At 39.2% G+C, this 21,087-nt stretch overlaps 1 protein-coding gene across 4 annotated transcripts in view; it reads left to right on the forward strand.

The window, feature by feature from the left end:
- Positions 1-2,779: 2,779 nt before the first annotated feature.
- The window catches only part of LOC144655845 (uncharacterized), a 52,309-nt gene continuing 34,001 nt past the window's right edge, over positions 2,780-21,087 (forward strand). For 2 of the 4 annotated variants that reach the window (XM_078516046.1, XM_078516033.1), the window contains exons 1-2: positions 2,907-3,119; positions 7,173-10,779. In XM_078516046.1, the coding sequence (XP_078372172.1) occupies positions 7,191-10,779 (3,589 nt within the window). In that variant the 5' untranslated portion in view covers positions 2,907-3,119; positions 7,173-7,190. The other 2 variants (XM_078516034.1, XM_078516038.1) reach the window with 2 other exon arrangements.

The raw sequence follows: 21,087 nt of genomic DNA on the forward strand, positions 1-21,087 counted from the left end.
TGGTCCCGAATTCACCTCATCTGCGCTTAGTAAATAGCCAACTGGCCGGCCTCCTACCAGTTGGAATTTTGAACAAGTTTATGTTCGATTTATAATATTTGTTTCACTATTTACAGTGTGATTAATTACCACATCCGGCTAAATACATTGTCACTTAAATTAAGTGATTTTGTTTTATATTTGTTTTTATTATATATCGTCTGGTGGGTCTGTTTGAGATATTTCGTTCCTTGTAAGTCTTAAATGACAGGATTCCCTACACTTTTGCACATACAACTGTGAAATCGTACCCTTTACATACTTACAGCCTGAGAAAGGTACCCCTTGCGGTCGGAGTACTCCTCGAATACTTCCATTTCAAGTTCTGGTAGACTGGTGGGTTAACCGGCTGTGATATAAATAAATCTATAGAAGGACTGGTGGGTTTGTTTATCATATTTCTCTGGCGAACATCGCGTGTCAACAGGTCTTTTTATTTAATTAATACAGTGGGGTAATTACACTGCATTTCAGAACTACAGAACTTCTGCAAACTATTTGTGATAGTTTTTTGTTCTCACGTGTTTAGGGCCACAGGTATGTCAGCCGTCAAATATTACGTGCTACCCGCTTTTATTAAGACTTCATTTGAATTCACTTCTCTTTTCTTGTTAGCTTTGCTTCACTTCACTGCACTGCACTTCGCTACACTATCCCTTATGTTCAGATGTTCAAAATGTCACACTTCGAAATGTCACGCTTTTGAGACCACGCTCTATTCTTCAAGTGTAACCCGTAACATGATCTATGACAAGAATTAATCGATATCCACTAATTGTATATACAGTTAAATTTGAAGGCATTTCACCTTAAAGCGTCGCTGGTAAGTTCTTCTCATTTACTGTTGAATTGCTTTTAGAATCGGAATATCTGTAGTTAGTTCTTGTATTCACCACGACTAAAACCAAGCAATCGAACATTTGTTTACAGGACAGATGTTTCTGTAGCTGACACCAAAGAAAAGGCGAAATATTCGGGAATATATAAAGCGGAATCAATCAAAGTACTTCACAAAATACCGACTCAAAACACGGTACTGTGGGTTGAGTTTTATGTGATCTTTTGTGTCTTGTACGTGTACATGTATAACTTATGAAACGAAGAGTAGCTTTCTGTCATATAACACGAGTCTGTATATGTATATATTAATGCAAGCTGAACATGTATCTGTGATAATAGAGTCTGCTATAAAATTTTAAATCGTTGTTTTCTTTGTCGATTCTTTGGCATAATTCAATGCTCTGAATATTCAGGTCAGACTAGAATACTCAATGAGTCTGTTTTGTGTCGTTTCTTTTTTCCCAGTCATTAGTCACCCTTGTTTTCACCGGACGCTGTTGGCTTCAGTTTTGATCTTACAAGAAACGGAGCACGGTACGTAGTTCTAAGTCTAAGCAGGGCGCCCTGGTCTAAGGTGAAATTAAGGTGATGTGATGTGAAGTTTCTTCTCGGTTAACGTAGTGAATCAAGTCTTAAAGCACATAAATAGCTCAATGCTGCCTTTGCCTGCCATTGTGTGATTAAGTAGTACATTTGTTAGAGCTGCTACGCGTCGCCATTTAAAGATTCAATGTTGAATTCGCTGTATTTTGTGTTTTTCACTGGAATGTTACTAAACTAGTGCTAGTCGAGCGGGCGGGAACAAGGTCAACAAGTTGTCGCATTGCGCAAGTTACTCGTTTTCGTCCACTCGACTGACTTAAAAAAGGGTGTGGTTTTCAAGCAGTCAAGTCTGGGATAGGGTATAGAAATCGGAAAGTTTTGGTCTAGAAAAGGGTAGCATTTGCCGGGAAACTGATCGGTGGTATGACGAATTAAGTCCAGAATAGGAATAGAAACTCAGAAGAGAAAGAGTAAATCAAATCATCGCGGCATCGTTGTTGACAGATGGTTTGCCATTAAAAAATTGATAGTAAAACAGTTCTAAAAAATGCAACTCTGGGATAGGTTAGGGATTTTCAGTATCTAGTCTTGTATAGGATTGCAATTTCAGCTGAATATGGTCTGGTAAAGGATAAGGACTTTAAATTCCCAGCGGCACACCCCCACCCAAAAATATACAGGGTACTCCCCCTCCCCCCGGGTACCAAATACTGTGATTCCCATGTAAAATACTTGTAAACTAAAAACAAGTCTTTGATGCGGATTGATTTGGTATTGTAATGTTTTACCACTATATTTTAAAATATGAATCTTCGTAATACGAGCGAAACGGGCTACAGCTCGTTGGCGAAACGACTTCGTACGTAAGCAGATCGACCTAACTCGTTAGCGAACTGGTAGCGAATCCACTCGTAGGCGAAACGACCGGATACCACATGGAATACAGAGTAGCTGATACCATTATATCCGTTGCTTTTAAACGACTTTTAAGCTTAAGAAATAGACACAGGTAATGTAAATCATGTCATTTTATCACATTATTATAATTAAGTATAAAGCGCTTCGTTTGTCCGTGTCATTTTTTAGAATTTTCGTATTTTTGTAACTACGATATATGAATTTGCATTTATTTGTAATGCAATATTGCATTTACACTTTGCTCTCACAGCGTGACTCGGTTCGGCTGATTAATAAAGTTTGGCGTCTGAATAAAAAAAGTGGATTTTTTTATTTGTAATATTCTTCACCTGAGTAGAAAATACACAGGGCAGAAATGTCATGCCTTCCTTTGTTTTATGAGATTAAGAATTTTATTATTGTATTATACTTATCCATGGATTTAAAATATATTTTTGTATGTATGACGTAGTATGCTAAAACCCGCTGCGATTTCTTAGAAATGAGAAGATAGGGGAAAGTCCCTCATGTGACAACGCAGTTTCACTTAACAGCGCCATTGAAGGCTGTCTCGGTAAGTACAACTAGAAAGGAAAACGAGCGTAAAACACCCCAAGAACATCTTGCTAGACTCACTTTCTAGTTTGATGTTATATTGCTTTTAGTTTTACTACTCCGAATTTACATGAAGCTATTCAAATGCGACGAAAACTTTATGTACACGGTTGTTTGTTTACAGAACAGAAATTTCAATCTGAGGGAAGGAGAACGCGACGTATAGAAGAAGTTATTCGATCAAGGTATAAGAAACTCTTTCATTGTCGTGTGTTATATTTAAAGAAAATTATGTAAAAACTTAGTTATTCGTTAGATAAATAATTGTAGTCACATTGTGTCGCTAAACGTTCACCGAAGCGAACTCGGTCCCTGCGTTGGGTTCTCGGTGTCTGATGTCAGTATTAAAATGAATTAATCACAAAGGAATAAGGATATATACTCGTACGGTGTAATGACACTGTATTTTCGCTTATAATTTCACGGTATTTGCAGAATGCAAAACTTATTTTGATGTGGTTCATTATGTTGCAATTAAATTAGCGCCTTGCTGTTTTTGCCGTCAAGTTTTCCGGTCGCGTTTGATCACACACGAAAAACTGTAAGCTCTTTATTAAAGTTTTCACATGATTCGTGATGTTTTTGAACAGGTTTCATTTTCAGTTCATGGCTAAGAGTAATTCGGTTACAATTTTTAAAAGCACTAGACGGCAGAGACGATTCATATGTTAAATCGGGAATATAAATTCGCAGCCGTGACGTTTGACTTGTGTGACTTACTACATCCATCGTATTTTAAAACTCAATATAATTTGCATCATCTGTCCTCGGTGCTTATACAAGCAGCTCGACAACTAATGTTTTTTTTTTTTTATCCTGATTTCAAACAACGGTTTGAAAATTTAGACATCCAGTCTGTATGCACATAATGGGAAGTTACTTTTTTCGTATAAAACACTAGAGACTTAACATTTCCAAACACTAAGAAGAAGGGAATACGATTTTCTTGGTTTTTAATAAAATGTTTAATAATAAGAATAAAGAAAAAATTGCAAGGCCGATTCAACGCTTTGGGACTGTATTGGAATTTCAATACAGTCCCAAATCGTCGAATCGGCCTTGCAATTAGTTTTTTTCTTTATTCGTTATTTAGTTATAGCTGATTAGATCTTCTACAGTGAGTTGATCCGGCACTTCTATTTTGTCACGGTGGTCCTTGCAAATTCACGTTAGTTTTTAATAATAAGAGCTTGGAGCAAACGGAGGTGAATAATTTCCTCGAAAACTTTGAATAATGGTTTGTAGATCTATTCTGTAGGCGCGTTATGCAACGTCCTGACTTTTTTACCTGCGGGGATGATAGTAAAGTGGTTCCCTCTATTGGAGTTGTTAACTAAAGGTTGTTTCATCATATTTTCAAACATTTGGAAGAGAGTGAAATTACGACCTGCAGTAGCATCATCATCATCATTTTTTGCAAAATTTGAGATGTTTGGATACTTGATGTAATCCTGTCGGGAATGTTTGGGATGTCTTCTTGAAAATCGAAACTAAAACAAATTAAAAATAAAGTTGTAAAAATCAGTACTATGCTAATCAAGATCGTGTAGCTTAAGGTAAAAGCTGTTAAAATAATGCTTAACGTTTTCGATCTGTTCGATCATCATCAGAGTTAAAAAATCTGCATACGCTCTATGGATGCAGTATGGGGAACCCATTGTCTCCCACCCTAGCCAACATCTTTATGTGTAAACTAGAGGAAGACATCGTAACACCACACAATTTGCCATGCTATGACCGGTACGTGGTTGATTGTTTTACCAAAAGGAAAGCAAGTGCTGCCGACAATCTACTGGATAAGTTAAACAGTTACCATACAAACATCAAGTTTACCGCGGAAGAAAACCCTGACCACTTCCTGGACACCTCTTTCAACCATCATGAGGGAAACTTCACCACCAGAGTCTACCAAAAACCGGGTAAACTACAAGTACATTGGAAATCGGCCATCCCAGAAAGGTGGAAGCGCAACAATATTCTAGGTGCCCGACATCGAGCCAAACGAATAGCCACCAATTGGCAAGCAGAAGTCAAAGCCATCAAACATTCATTCATCAAAGCAGGATACCCCACAAAATTGGTAAATGAAGTCATCCTTGATTTTGAAAACCCCAAAAGCGACGAAACAATAATTCCTGTCCACTGGTTCGATGAAAGACCTAATCTTGGAATTCGTATCCCTTTCTGCAGAACAAAATAATGAAGTAGAAAGTAAAAAATTCTTAAAGAAACTTAACACGTACACCAAATGGTAGCCTGCGTTGCAGACGAACAAAACCCCGGTATAGTGCGTCTGCGAATTAGAGCACAAAAGCTTGTTCCGGCCCCCCGCGTGTTACCAGGGATTTCTATAATAACATCTGATTGGCTTTTGAATAGGGCCGTTCTTTCGTGCGTCGTAATTGGTCGAGTGCATCATGAGAAACCATAGTTACGCTTTCGACGAAGAGCAGATACAAAACAAACTTGGCGGCGATCACGGCAGATCGGACCAGATCGGTGAGAATTAGCGTTTGAAGCGGTAAAAAAGCAGCCGGTTCGAACTATCTCATAAAAAAAAGAAAACAACGATAACGACAAGAAGCATACACAACTGACAAGCAAAAAGGTCATGGTATAAATGTTGAATAATCTACATTTGTCTTGTGGTGAAAGAATGTCACACAACGAACGTCCGTCATCCGTGATGAGAAGCAACACACCTTGCAACACAATAAACAGCCGGACCCGGCATTACAAATGCAGAATGCAAGTAGTCGACATCTTCACGAAAAATTTAGGACCAGATGGAATATTTCAAAAGCTCAAAAAATATCTTGCAAATATGAATGTTCCAAGACTAACCGCGATAGTAATTACATATGACAAATGTAAAACAGAGGTGTCAAAATATCCGGGAAAAATATACAAACGGAAAGCCGTGCAGACCAATGTCTTATGGCTCTACTCGACTTTAAACGCCTCCGAATAATACAACTGACAGCATATCGTGCCCTTTCTAAACAAGTGAAAAGCGAAATAGATTGGATGAGCAATTCCAATACAGAACGGCACAAATATATGACAAGAACGTTTTACCGTATCTGGTATCTGGTATTCATCGAACGCGTAACTATGGTTTCAGGAGATCCACTCAACCAATTACGGCGCACGAAAGAACGGCCCTTTTCAAAAGCCAATCAGAGGTTATTATAGAAATCCCTGGTAACACGCGGGGGGCCGGAACAAGCTTTTGTGCTCTAATTCGCAGACGCACTATACCGGGGTTTTGCGTCTGCAACGCAGGCTAACCAAATGGAGGTTTAACTTCTTTATCATGTGGCAAACACGCAAGATGGAATCAATCTTCTAGTTAAAAGACAAAATCACACACCCGTCACACGTTATCTACAAAGGCAAGTGTAATTGTGGACTAACGTACATTGGCTGTTTCTATGCTAGAGACGATAATGTCGTCTAGACGAATTTAGCGTCTAAGACGTTAAAGGCGTCTGGTATAAAAACGGGACGCATTTAGTAGACAGCTTTTCAGAAAAAATAAAAAAGACTGGGTTCGACACTCGGAGGACACTGGACACGAAGACGTAAAGCCATCAGACGTTAAAGGCGTCTGTCTTATTTACTGTTTTAATACTAGTTAACGACGTCCCGTTTTTATACTAGACGGTTTTAACGTCTGAGACGTTAAAGCTGTCCGATAAGAGCGTCGTTCAGACGCTCTTACGAAAAGAAGTTAAAGCCATCAGACGTTGAAGGCGTCTCTCTTATTTACCGTTTTTATACTAGACGTTAATGTCGTCTCGAGACAGCTTTAACGTCTCTAGCACAAAAACGACCATTGGCGAAACAGCACGCAACCTCGAGGTTCGTGTTAACGAACATCCAGCCAAGCAAATCAGAAAACACCCTAATCACAAGTTCGCGTGGAATGCTTTAACCACTGCCCACTCATGGTTAAAAAGAAGAATAAAAGAAGCATTCTACATTGCACGCTACCGTCCTGAACTAAACAAACAAGTGCAATCACTGGACCTCACCTTGTTCCCTATGCGAACAGGTATTACATAACTGGTGTTATCTGAACTATAAGAACGTAGAGCGTATGCAGATTTTTTCACTCTGATGATGATCGAACAGATCGAAAACGTTAAGCATCAATTTTTTTTTCGTCAATTTTTTTTTCATCAGCTTTTAAGTTAAGTTTTATTTTTTTTTAATGTTTTGTTTTGTCTCGTTAGCTTACTCGAAATCCTGTCATGGACAACAAACAAGAAGTTTTACAAGCCATCGGTATATGCACATTGATTGCCACTTTTCTTTTCAACACCAGTCGTGTTCTAAAAGCCATAGAGTTGTGCATGGAATGCTTAATTCTCCTGAATAAAAAAGCAATAGAAGATGAAAGGAAACTTCTCAAAGGTTGTTGGAAAAGGATATATAGGATACTAGGTGTGGCGTACGTGCTTGTGAATGATTACGCAAGTTCCATACATTACAACAGCAAACTTCTTGCCATACACCGCGAATATGGTGAAAAGGACGAAGAGGGCTTCTTAAGCTTAATGCTGGCAAAGTTGTATCAGCGTCAAAGTAAATATGCTCAAGCAAAAGACCTTTACGAGAAAGCTATCAATATTATAATAGAAACTGGTGACAGGGAAAACGAGGCCCTTGCTTACCAAAACCTAGGAACTGTCTTCCATTCTCTTGGTGAACATGTCAAGGCTAAGGAACTTCTTGAGAAAGCAATTGTGATCAATGTTGAAACTGGTGATAGAAATGGAGAAGGTTCAACGTATGCTGACCTTGCAAATGTGTTTGAATACATTGGCGAGTATGACAAGGCTGAAAGGTATCTCACAAAAGCACTTGATATCACAAAAGAACTTGGTGACAGACAAGGCGAAGCTTCATGTTTTGGAAACCTAGGAAATTTGCTTCATCTTCGCGGTGAAAATGTGAAAGCTAAAGAATATCTCAAGACGGCGCTTGTAATCATGTTAAAAATTGGTGACAAACGTGGACAGGCAGCAGCTTATGCAAACCTAGGAAATGTGTTTAAATCTCTCGGTGAATATGTCAAGGCGAAAAAATGTCTCGAGAAGTCGCTTCCGATAATTAAAGAATTTAGCGACAAGGAAGAAGTAGCAGCAATTTATTTAAGTCTGGGAAACGTGTGTGAATCTCTTGCTAAGTATGCTACGGCTAAAGAATATTACGAGAAGACTCTTAGAATCAGCAAAGAGATTGGTCATAGACGCAGTGAAGCAGCAAGTTACGTAAACCTAGCAAATGTGTTTAAATCTCTTGGCGAATATTTGAAAGCAAAAGAATTTTATGAAAAGGCACTTGCGATCAGGGTGAAGGCTGGTGAGAGGAAAGGAGAAGCAGTATGTTACATTGGCCTGGGATCTGTGTTTCAATCTCTTGGGGAATATTTTAAGGCTAAGGAGTACTTTGAGAAAGCACTTGTGATCACAACAGCTATTGGAGACAAACAAGGGGAAGGTACAGTTTATGGAGGTCTAGCAAATGTCTGTCAAGCGCTTGGTGAACTTGTTCAGGCTAAAGAATTTCTCGAGAAAGCACTTGCCATCAGCATAGAGATTGGCGACATAAAAGGCGAGGTAACATGTCACGCAAATCTAGGATACGTGTTTAGATTACTTGGAGATTATTCTAAGGCTAGAGAATTATTTGAGAAAGCACTTGAGATTACAAAAGAAATTGGAGACAGAAATGGAGAAGGCGCAGCTTATGGAAACCTAGGAGTTGTGTTTGCACATCTTGGTGAATATGTGAAGGCGAAAGAACATTTCGAAAATGCTCTTGCGATCAGAAGAGAAATTGGCGACAAAAAAGGAGAAGCATTTGATTACGGAAACTTAGGAGCTTTGTTTCAATCGCTTCAAGAATTTGTAACAGCTACTGGATATCTCGAAAAGGCGCTAGTGATCAATAAAGAGATTGGTGATAAATACGGTGAAGGCGTAACTTATGGAAACCTTGCAACTTTGTTTCAATCTCTTGGTGAATATGCAAAAGCTGAAGAATATCTCGCGAAATCTTTAGCAATCAGGGTAGAAATTGATGACATATTAGGAGAAGCACAAGTTTACGAAAACCTAGGAGGTCTCTTTATATCCCTTCATGAATACGCGAATGCTAAACAATATCTGAAGAAAGCACTGGCCATCAGCGTACAGATTGGAAACAGACAGTTGGAAGCCGCATGCGTCCATAGTCTAGGAATCGTCTTTGAACGTGGTGGTGAATATGTTAAGGCTGACGAGTATTACGGGAGGGCGCTTAAGATAAGTAAAGGAACTGGGGATATTGCAGTAGAATTGCGCTGTCACTGTAGCCTTATGTGGGTCAAGTGTTTGGAGGGAAATGGGCAAGATGCCTTTGATAGCCTCGTTGCCAGCGTCCACAGCTGCGAAAAGTTGCGCGTTTTTCTCAAGGATAACGACAAATTTCAGATATCTCTGTTAGACAGGAATGCCCCTCACTACCTGTTGCTCAGTTCACTGTTTCGTATTACTGGGGATCCAAATAAGGCTCTTTATAGTTTAGAGCTTGGGCGGGCCAGAGCACTTTCAGATTTAATGTCAAATCAGTACTCTGTGGAGAACCAGTTCTCAGCTAACCCGCAATCATGGGTTGGAATTGAAAACATCATGAAGAAAGAGAAACACTGTACTTGTTTGTACATTTCTTGTGATTTCCACGATATATCTTTGTGGGTCCTTAAAACAAACGGAGTAATAGAATTTCGTACAAATATAGCCGCAGACGAATCCAGTACCTGCAACCAGCCTAAAGAATTGTTCCGAAGGTTTTGTACTTCAACCAAGAAGCATTTCGAAGATCGATCTTTGGTTTCCCTAAAAATAAAGCAGCCAAGAGACAGCTCTTTCCAGCACGATAGCCTCCTAGGTTTTCGACTTGTAGAAGAGGATTTAGAAAACCAAGACCAGGAACCAAGTCTGGCTGAGTATTACAAAATGATAATCGCTCCTGTGGCTGACCTACTAAAGGAACCCGAGATTATAATTGTATCTGATAACATCTTGTACCAAGTTCCATTTGCAGCGTTACAAGATGCAAGTGGAAGGTATCTATCAGAGACTTTCATAATCCGCATAGTTCCTTCTTTGATGACTCTCAAGCTCATCCAGGACAGTCCACAAGACTATCACAGTCAGACTGGGGCACTTATAGTAGGGGATCCTGAAGTTGGCCGAGTTCTTTACAAGGGGCGTCTTGAGAACATTTCACGATTGCCTTGTGCAGGAAAGGAAGCAGAGATGATCGGAAGAGTTCTGGGAGTAAATCCGTTATTAGGAGAGCATGCAACTAAGAAGGCGGTACTTCAAAGGATCAACTCAGTGAGTCTGATACATTTCGCTGCACATGGGGATGCCGAAAGAGGAGAAATTGCTTTTGCTCCACTACGCAATACTCAAGTGACTCCAGAAGAAGAAGACTACTTATTAACAATGACTGAAATTTCTCAAGTTCAACTGCGAGCTAAACTGGTAGTACTAAGCTGCTGTCACAGTGGGCAGGGAGACATTAAAGTCGAAGGAGTTGTTGGAATCGCTCGAGCGTTCTTAGGATCTGGTGCACGCTCAGTGTTGGTGGCACTGTGGGCCATAGAAGACAGTGCAACAGAACAGTTCATGGGACGTTTCTACGAGCACCTTGTTGGCGGAGAAAGTGCCAGTGAATGTCTTCACGAGGCCATGAAGTGGATGAGAGCTAACGGCTATTCTGACGTGAGGCAGTGGGCACCTTTCATGCTGATTGGAGATAACGTGACTTTCAATTTTGGGAATAAAGGTACGTTTCAGAAAAAAATAAATGTATTTTGGTGGTCCAAAGTTGTTTCCAGTAAAATCTTTATTAGGTTGGATCCCTTACACGGGAATGGATAAGTCCCCTTTTACAGGACTGCGCCGACAGAAAATGAACTTTGTAAGTGTGCAAATTTAAAACTGTAATTATATGTCGATTGCTAAACAGCAGTCGTATAATGATTGACGGGAGCGTAAAACTCTGTATTTCTCTATCGGTACTCTACATTGTAAATAGCGGGGAGCTAAAAAAGTACTTTAAGTAGTTGTGGTTCAATTTTACTCTTGGTACAAATTGGTATTTTCCTTTGTTCTGGTTAGTGGTAATGATAATAAATATAAAACAAAGGGAAATATCACAATATAAACGTTAAAACAGTGGTTCGCCATTAGTGCATTATGTTGTTGCTCTATGTTTAATATTGAGAAAAGTGTGTGGGTATTTTAGAGAGGTGTCAAAAGGATTTTGCTTCCTGATCTTACCTATGTAATCCATATTCTCAATATTAAACCTAAAAAAAAGCGTCGCACTAGACACTGAACATGACCTGGACTTCTCGTCGGAGAAGCTGTTTGATTGTGAGTATTCCCTGGGATGATAATAGTATTTTTAAGTACTATATTTATTTACCTTCAATTATTTCAACTAAAGTTATTTTTATCCTTTATTCTTGTTGTAGGAGCTTCATCAACTGCATAATCCTGATGAGCAGTAGATTCTGACAAAAAGTACGCAGTGACCTTGACTAAAAAATGGTTATACAGTCGAAGCTCTCGTAAGCGGACACCCTCAGGACGCGAAAAAAGTGTCCGCAACTGGAGCTGGTTGCTTACGAGAATGGTTCTTGTAAGCGGCCACTAGAGGTGTAGGGGATAGATGGCCGCTTACGGGAGCTTGCCCAGCTAACATAATGATAATATGCATGTTAGTGGTGTTTCGAAATGTAACCGGACGTGGATGACGACAAAACAAACACTGAAATATGGTACTGTAATTACAGTAAAATCATTGTGACGAACGGCGATGTGAAGTTGATTGATTAACACAAGATACAGAGGTTTTTTATATGATTTTCTTTGCGGTGTCCGCTTACGGGAGCTTAAAAACAAAGAAAAAGTCTAAGTCGTAATCTCGGAAAGTGTCCGCGGCCGCTTAGGGGAATGTCCGCTTACGAGAATGTAAAAATACATAGTTTGTATGGGAGTAGAAACGGGGTTTCTAACAAGGTGGCCGTAAGTAGAGCTGTCCGCTCACAAGAGTGTCCGTTAAGAGAGCTTCGACTGTACAAGCTTTAGGAAGTAGAGGCTTGTACAATTTTCCTTAGCTTTCGCGACCTTAGGTTGTCTTTCCACTAATGATAGCTGGCAAGAAGGCATTAGATGTTGTAAGCTGCTCCGAATTTTCATGTTCATGTTAAATAATAGATTTGTTCACTCATTCATTGGCAAATATAAAGTATTTACCATTTTGAATAGCCAAGAGGGACTATAGGAAGCGGTTGGAGAAAGTCAAGTTGTAGATATGAAGATTAACATTACGTTCCTAGAAAGCAAGAAAAAGTAAGAGGAAACACTTTCACATTAATTTCGTTTGCTCACTATAACCTTTTTGCCAAGATTGTTCTGTATATCGTGTATATCTTCGAGTAAAAGAGTATTTTTTAATCAGATGACTGAGAGGAGACGCATAGCTATGACAAACCGTCGTTAGGTTATTAAGTTGTATTAAGTATATCTTTATTCCTCGATAAAGTTAGTGCTGACGAAGAAATTAAAAGAATTAAGTGGCGATGTCCTTTAAAGCGGACCATCGCATTTTGGTTCGGAAGAAAGTTTTCCTTCAAACTTTGCCCAGTGAACTATCTTGGTTTATAAGTAAATGCAACGGCATTAGTTTTTTGAAATACGTTAAAATGTTTTTTTCAGAGCCTATAACAGCCAAGGCGACTAAAAGGCTAAATTTTGATGGTCGCTACAACGAAAAACTGCACAAGTTGACGAGCTCGGCACACAAAAACCGCCGACCGCAACAGAAAACTATTATAATCCCACGAAAGGTGGTCCTTAAAGGGTTGTGAAATCATGTTTGTTTTAATTTTTTTTAAATTTTCAGGTTTGGAAAAATTTATGTCTCAACATCCGTCAGATCGCTTTTTATAAACATGCCAATATACCCTGACTTTGCTGGCCTTTAATTTCCAAGTCCAGACCAGACCATTCTAAATTACACCTGAATTCTACTAAATGGATGCCAGGGAGCACAGAAATATAAAAATACCTTGCACTTCTTACCTTCTTTCGTCACAGCGACTTCCAACTTTTCGTGTTTTAAGCGAATTTTTCACACACATTATGCAAATGAGGTTGTAAACCCAACTACCGTTGTTTTCAACAAAAACGGTTAAATTGCAAAATTTCGACATTGTAGGTGAACAATACAAGGCGTTTTATAGAAAGAAAACTTGCAAATGATAGGAGTGGTTAAAATTGACGAATTAAGTTGTCTTTAACTTTGCATGCTTTCAAGACAAATGTCACAATTGATTTGCAAAATGTGTTGTCTGCTGAACTTTGACCGATGTTTTCAAACAATCCGTTCTAACTTTTTGGAACTCGCTGTTTTTCATTTTAAAAGGGAAGAACAAATAAGTTCTTACTTAATCTGAAAGCGTTCAAGGTGTAATATTTGAAAATTTCTTCAGTTTTAACTGTTCTAACAAGTTGGAGTGATGAAACTCTTGAAATAAACAATTTTTGACCTTGTATTTTAGTTGACATGTTTTGCTGCCACTTTATAAAGTTGCAGTTTTAGTTTGTTAATCTGCTAATCAAAGTCACTTTCATAAACTTGTTTTGCATAAAGCAGCAATCATTTTTCCTAGCCAGAATTTCCGCGGTCTCTATGGTCACTTTCTTCCTTAAGCTTCCTTAGCGCTTTACAACTTTATTTGCCTGACTTTTCGTGTTTCATGCAAACAAGATTTGCGTCGGCAAAACCCGACGGTTCGTACCGTCAAAATTCTATTGCCACAATTCACGTTACCAGCTGTAAGGATGCCCAAAGACATTTGAAATTGTCATTCAGTAACTAGTTTTATTCATAGTTTAGTGTATAGTGTTGTATAATGGCACGAATTTTTAAATAAATGTTAGAGACAGTTCTCGGTTCTCGGTGATAATGTAATTAGTTTGAGCCAAAGTTTTGTAATTGGCTCCAAAAATAAAATTTCAAAACAAGATGTCCAGCTTTTTGTCGCAAACGGGAAAGTGTGGCGATTCAAGAGGCGTTTCAGGTCTTTTCTGCTTGCTTCAGTGCGATGAATCGATAGACAGCCACCTCGCTTCTATACATTTATCGCGAGAAGACATCACAGAATGGCAAATTATCTTGGCCAGAGCTGGCTTTTTCGATTTAGAGGAGTCGGTTGTCGCGAAAATGACCGTGTGCGCCAAGCATAGGCACACATTTGGAAAGTTCTGGCGCCCAAGAACAGCTTGCCTATATCCAGCGCACCAAGGACGTCCACGAAGAAACCAGTAGGGGGCAAAGAGCCGAAGGCTATTCAGAAGATGTACGGTGTTTTCGTTCAAGTCGGATCCGGTGCGTAGAGAATTACCATACAGTGCCGTAGCAAGGGGAGGGCCCGGGGGGCCCGTGCCCCCCCCCCCCTCAGTTTTTTCCCAAAAAGTAAAACAAACCTGTAAAAAATGTTGAAAATACAGTTTTATCTCCCGAGAGGTTTGAAACAATAAACATTTGTACTTCTTTTCATTTTTTTAACGTATGTAGGCTGATGCACAAAGATATTAAACAGCCAAAAACTAAAACAAACCAGAAATCGTGACAACAATGTGAAAAAAATGTCTCAAAAATGTCAAAATGTCTCAAAAATGTCTCAAATTTGCAATATGCGTAAATCACAGATAGCTTTTGGAGAGCGCTGGAAATAGCATTGCCAAGCCTCTAGATTTCCAAATTTTCTGGGAGGGCATGCCCCCCACACCCCCTAGCGGCTCGCGCCTCCGGCGCTCGCGTGCCCCCCCCCCCCCCCCCCCCCACTTATCTACCCTTGCTACGGCACTGCCATACAGTTTCTTTTACATAAAATACATTATAAAAATATTTTCCTTTTGCTTGAGTAGTTCATGCCGGTTCAATATTTTACTTAAGCTGCTCTTTCTAACATTTGTTGAGGAGGGAGAGTTATTTGCGCCCCGGCGCTAAATTCTTCTCAAGCCTTTGTCGGTACTTCCAGGTTACGCGGTTGGTTCAAATTCTATAACTGCGCACTAAGACGTCATTGTTAGATAGCTTGTTTTGAATGCTGTTCAGACAAATACATGTAAAATAAATTATTTAAGAATTGCGAAGTTAATAAGGGAAGGTTTTTTTTATAACTGTTGAAACCCCTCCGGCCCTTTCTTAGGTTTTTTTTTTGCCTTTGCAATTAGGGGTGGAGCATAAGATGATTTATGGGGGAGGGTGTAAATCCCAAAAGAAGGCAAAGACCCCAAAAAATATCTAGCTTGCACCAAAAAATATCCTGTTAGGCTGTAAGAAAATAAAAAAAAAAACGAGCATCTAAAATTCATGCCCCCTCCTCCATCCCCCCGCCCTATAAAAAATCTAACAGTCCTTAGGCTATCAGCCTTGACTAATCAGACTATTCGGTTCCTATTGTCCCTTATCTCTACTAAGTGTACTTAGTACTTAGTATTTCTACTTAGGGCCTGTTTACAAGCAGGTAGGGTAACCCTAGTGCTAGGGTTTCCCAGGCAGGAGGGTTACCCTAGCGTTCCCACATTTCATCTGTCTTTTTTTCATCGACGTGTTTACAAGGCAGCTAGGGTTACCCTAGCACTAGGGTAACCCTAGCAGAGCGCTAAGGTTACCCTAGCGCCTTGTAAACGCTCTGCTAGGGATAACTCACCTACCCGGGACAACTTTATTTTGGCTCCAAGAATCTAAATTTGTTTAAAAATACCGAAAAGCCATAAGGTGCGCTTGTTCGAAATATTTAAACTTGAACCTCCTTTTAAATACCTAAATAACCGATATCCCTTCGCTTTCATTTACCTAAACTTGTGAGATTCCTACTCTTATATACCTAAAGCATGAAAAAGGTACCCCTTTCGGACGGAGCCTCCCCGTTTAGGCCATTATTGGGGTAACCCCTCCCCCCTGAGGGGGGGGGGTCAGAGACGTTTCTGGTTATAATCTTAGAGGTAGTTGTGCAAACTGAAATTTGTTTAAGGCGTGGTAGCACATCTAAAAATGAAAACTGAATGGATATGCAAAAAAGTCGAAAGAAACTAGACGAAGAACCAGGCGATTAGTTTTGAACAGATTAGTTATAATTGTTTTGCCGTGTCACGCTAGTTTCCGTTTTGACCGATTGATCTAAATTTGAGTCAAGAAAACAGACAAGTGCTTTTTTGAGTAGAGATTTTCTATGAAAAGTATTTAATTTGCAACGAGAAATAGTTTTTTTTTTCTTTTCTTGGAAAAGAATGACATAATCTCAAGGTGTAGTAAATTGTACCGTGTAGTGGCAACAGGGATCAGAGACGTTCTTGTTATAAGCTTAGAGGTAGTTGTGCAAACTGAAATTTGTATAAGGTGTGGTAGCACATCTAAACATGAAAATCAAATGGATAAGCAAAAAAGTCGAACGAACCTAGATAAAGAACCACGCGATTAGTTCTGAACAGATTAGGTATAAATTACTGGCCGTGTCACGTCAGTTTCCGTTTTGTCACGGTAAAAGTCGCCCCAGTGATCTATAAAGTTTGAGTCCAGGAAACAGACTTGAAAGTATTTTTTTTCAGTAGAGTATTTCTATGAAAAGTATTTCATTTGCAATGAGGCAGTGTTTTTCTTTCCTTTTACGGAGGAGAATATATCTCGAGCAGTGGGATGATAATTAAACGTCGATAACCACGGGTTTGTGAGTATAAGATATATGTAAATAAAATTAAGTTCGCACGAGCGAGCTTTTGTGTTAAAATAACTTACTGATACACAGAGTAATACTAAAATTTACTGATATCTGTGTATGCAGCAAAGAAGTTAAAAACGAAATCCATTAGGAAGAAAGGCAATTAGGGCCACTCAGCTACGGTAACAGAATAAATTATTTTTTTTAACTTCGTACATTTTGATGTCAGTAATTAAATTAAAATGTCACGAATCCTAGATTTCAATGTGTGGAGGCTAAAATTGAACTTATTACATACTGAGAAAATGTTCAGATTCCAAAAGTAACAAAACTGTTAACTCAACAATAGAAATCAGCAAAACCTAAGAGTACACGATCCAACTTGTAAGTTTACCTGACCAAGTTTAGCAGACAGCGAAACTGCATAATTAATTCGTAACAAATTCAAAGATTTAGGACGAATAATTCGCCGTTTTTAACCGCTTAAAACGTTTGCAAGTGATCGTTCTGTGAAATGACTTGAATTTTTGACTTGCAATGCTGTAAGTCAACGATTAAACCGTTTTTGTTAAAAACAACCGTTGCTCGGTTTACAGCCTCATTTGCATAATGTGTGTAAAAAATTACAGGGTTGTAACCAGGTATATGGGATCAGGAATCACAGCCTTGGGATCAGGGATCACAGCCTTGGGATCGGGATCACAGCCTCGGGATCGGGATCATGGACCCGGGATCCCGGGTCACAAGTCATGGGATCCGGATCGGCCAATCAGATCGGATCAGAATGGAATCAGGGATTAAATGTTGCCACATTTTAGGGATCAGGAATCAAAATTTAGAGCTAAAATTTGGGATCAGCGATGAAAAAATATACCTGGTTACGACCCTGAAATTATCTTAAAACACGAAAAGTTGGAAGTCGCTGTGACGAAAGAAGGTAAGAAGTGCAAGGTATTTTTATATTTCTGTGCTCCCTGGCATCCATTTAGTAGAATTCAGGTGTAATTTAGAATGGTCTGGTCTGGACTTGGAAATTAAAGGCCAGCAAAGTCAGGGTATATTGGCATGTTTATAACAAGCGATCTGACGGATGTTGAGACATAAATTTTTCCAAACCTGAAAATTTAAAAAATATTAAAACAAACATGATTTCACAACCCTTTAAGGACCACCTTTCGTGGGATTATAATAGTTTTCTGTTGCGGTCGGCGGTTTTTGTGTGCCGAGCTCGTCAACTTGTGCAGTTTTTCGTTGTAGCGACCATCAAAATTTAGCCTTTTAGTCGCTTTGGCTGTTATAGGCTCTGAAAAAAACATTTTAACGTATTTCAAAAAACTAATGCCGTTTCGTTTACTTATAAACCAAGATTGTTCACTGGGCAAAGTTTGAAGGAAAACTTTCTTCCGACCCGAAATGCGATGGTCCGCTTTAAAGGACATCGCCACTTAAACGCGTCGAATTATGGCTGAAAGAAGCAATCTATCCTCAGTGGCTTTAGAACGTTAAGTAATGTTCGATCAGTTGGATTTTTTGCTGTCAAAATTGTAATTGTTGCAAAAAGACGTTGAACTATACAGTAGAAGTTGCAAACTCTAAAAGCGTAGAGTTCCCAATCGACCAAAGTCAGAAATTTACGACTTATCATGTGAAGAAGTGGTCGCAAGTCAAATACTCGGGAAAAATATAGCACATAGCTCAGTGGTTAGAACGTTCCAACCGGTAAATCTGGAAGGTCATGATCATGGGTTCGACTCCCGTTGGGGAACTTGGAAAATCTTTTTTCCGAGTATTTGACTTGCGACCACTTCTTCACTTATTTTCACTTTACTCCAAGTCACCACTTCACTTATCATTTAAATACCAAATCTCTTGTACCAAATGTGTACTTTTCTTTTGATTGCTTAACCTGACCAAGTAAGAACAGTTAGAGATTCCTTGTAAAAAAACAAACAGAGCAAAACAGAAGTTGTGAGCTTTGACCTCCTGTCATTGCAAACCATGCACATGACAATAGTTTGCATGCCAAATTAGGCCTGGCCATGGGAACTAGCATTCCAACTGACGTTTGATATAGTTTTGGTTTCGAAATCGAAAAGCATTAAAAAGTTCAACATCTTCTTTTGTCTTCTGACTAGCACATAAATTGTTATTCAGTTTTGTTGCTGTTAAACACCAATATATATATGGGACGTCCCAAATTAGAGCGGTAGTTAGAAAACAGAACAATGATAGAAAATGTCAACCTATGTAGCTGTTACTACACTGGTTTCCTTGAAAGCCGAAATTTTAGTATATTCCAGGTTCTTGCGATAGAACGAGCGAAAGCGAAGACGAGAAAAGCAACACAAGCTCTTGTTTTGGGTCTTGTTTGTTTTCCTTTTGCTGCCGGCCTGCTGCATGTAAATAATGCGTCAAGGTACCTCTAGAATAATGCCAGCACCACTTTTACGAACAGCAGCGAAGTAATGCCGGATCTTGGCGAAGAACAGGATCAGCAACATAAAATAAAACGTTAAACCAAATTCAAGGCTGATCTAACAGCTAAAAGGCTAAATAAATTTTAAATATTATAAAGTAATTTCTCAGACCTCTTAGCCCCTGAAGAAGGTTTGTTTTGTCTTGCCGAAATACTGAAATAATGAATAATGAAATACTGAAATAATGAAATTTACTTAGCCTTTTAGCTGTCCGATCAACCTTGCACTTGCAACCTTGCATGCGTTAAACCTATTTTCTTCAAAAGCCATGAATTTTGTTTCGCCAAAACCTTTGAGGGGAAGCGAATTGTAAATCCGAAGTTTTGCTAGACTACTTACAGCTGTAACATCTTTTTTGCGAGCCCGAGACTTTCCGAGGCTTGCAAAAGAAATTGTATAGAATGTTTACAGCCCTCTATTTTTTCGTATTTTTGTTCGATCAATGAACCCGGGAAAATATTCACAAGCGAACTGGACGCCAGCGCAAAACGGGAGGCACCTCATACACACTTTTTCTCACCACAGTGTTATTGTCAGTGGACAGACTGTTAGTTAACGTCAAGGTGATAGCACAGCAGGGACCGCGGAGAGGGAGGGGCTTGTAGGGCTATAGCCCTACCACTTTTTTCATTGGGTTTACTTTTTAGGGCTTCAAATGACATAGATAATGTACGAATTATAACACTTGAAGGTAACAAAACGCGTCTTCTCTAGCATATGCTCTTCACTAAGTCAAAGGCTCAGCAAAGCTGCGCGGCAGCAGTTATACTCACAGGCGTTTCTTCCGTATGACAGACACGGCAAACATTTTCCCTTTATTTAATAGTGGTTCACTGTGCCAACTCAAACATTCAGTGTTCTATTTGTCTTTGTTTCTCTGTTCGGAATATCAAGAACGATCACGAGCTTTTTCAAAAGTGTGCTAGGTAAAATCCTTTTGATTTTTTAACCGGTTATTGATGGGATAAGTGAAGCAAATTGGATAGTTTCATTAAGATTGTCAAACGTCAATGCAATCGAAAATCCTCTTACGAGTTGAATGAAAAACTGAAAACTTGCAAAAGGACTTCCTCTACTTCCAAGAAATCGACGCATTCGGCCAGACTGGAGGTTGGTGCTGGAGCGCCAACCTATCCGCAAAGATCACTTTTCTCTTGCCTTGAGAGTGTATTATGAGGACCTTGATCGTACCGTCAGTGATACTGACCAGCGCTTTAACCAGGAAAGCTGCAGCCCCCACACCCAGATGTAGACCTACTTGGTTAAAGCTACTTATAAATGGTGACCACTATGAGTGAGAGTTCAAGTTTTTTTAAGCATCATACAGCGAAGATGCTGATACTGGGACGCTACCCGGCAGCCGTTTAAGTGTTTTGGAAGTTATGTTGAAAGAGGATGAGATATAGAGATTACTCCATAGAAAATGCGCGCGTACGATTTTTATTCACGAGTTGAGTAGTATCAGAAAACGAACGAGTGAGCGTAGCGAACGAGTGAGTTTTCTGATACAACTCTACGAGTGAATAAAAATCGTACAAAGCATTTTCCATGGTGTAATTTGTTTATTTTATAGATACTGAGGTTTTTGAAAAGCAAATTAAATCGCTCGACTCTTTATCAGTTACGCGCGTGTTTAGGAAACCCATTCATCTCCCATAAACTAAAATAGCTAAAACATGTTTGTCTTTCAAAATCACATCTTTAATGAAGTAGCACAAGAAATGAGACGTCAGTTTATACTCTCACAACTTTTACAGAAACAACTTTTGATAGAAAATCTGACTGAGACTTGTACAAAACTTGCAAGTTCCAGTTCAATGTTTTAACAGAACAAAACAGCGCTAAACGCTGAATAACTCAACGCGAAGTCGAGCGAAC

The sequence above is a fragment of the Oculina patagonica genome, chromosome 1, assembly GCF_052425735.1.
Source record: "Oculina patagonica isolate OP01 chromosome 1, crgOcupat, whole genome shotgun sequence".
In the NCBI taxonomy this organism is placed as follows: Eukaryota; Metazoa; Cnidaria; class Anthozoa; order Scleractinia; family Oculinidae; genus Oculina; species Oculina patagonica.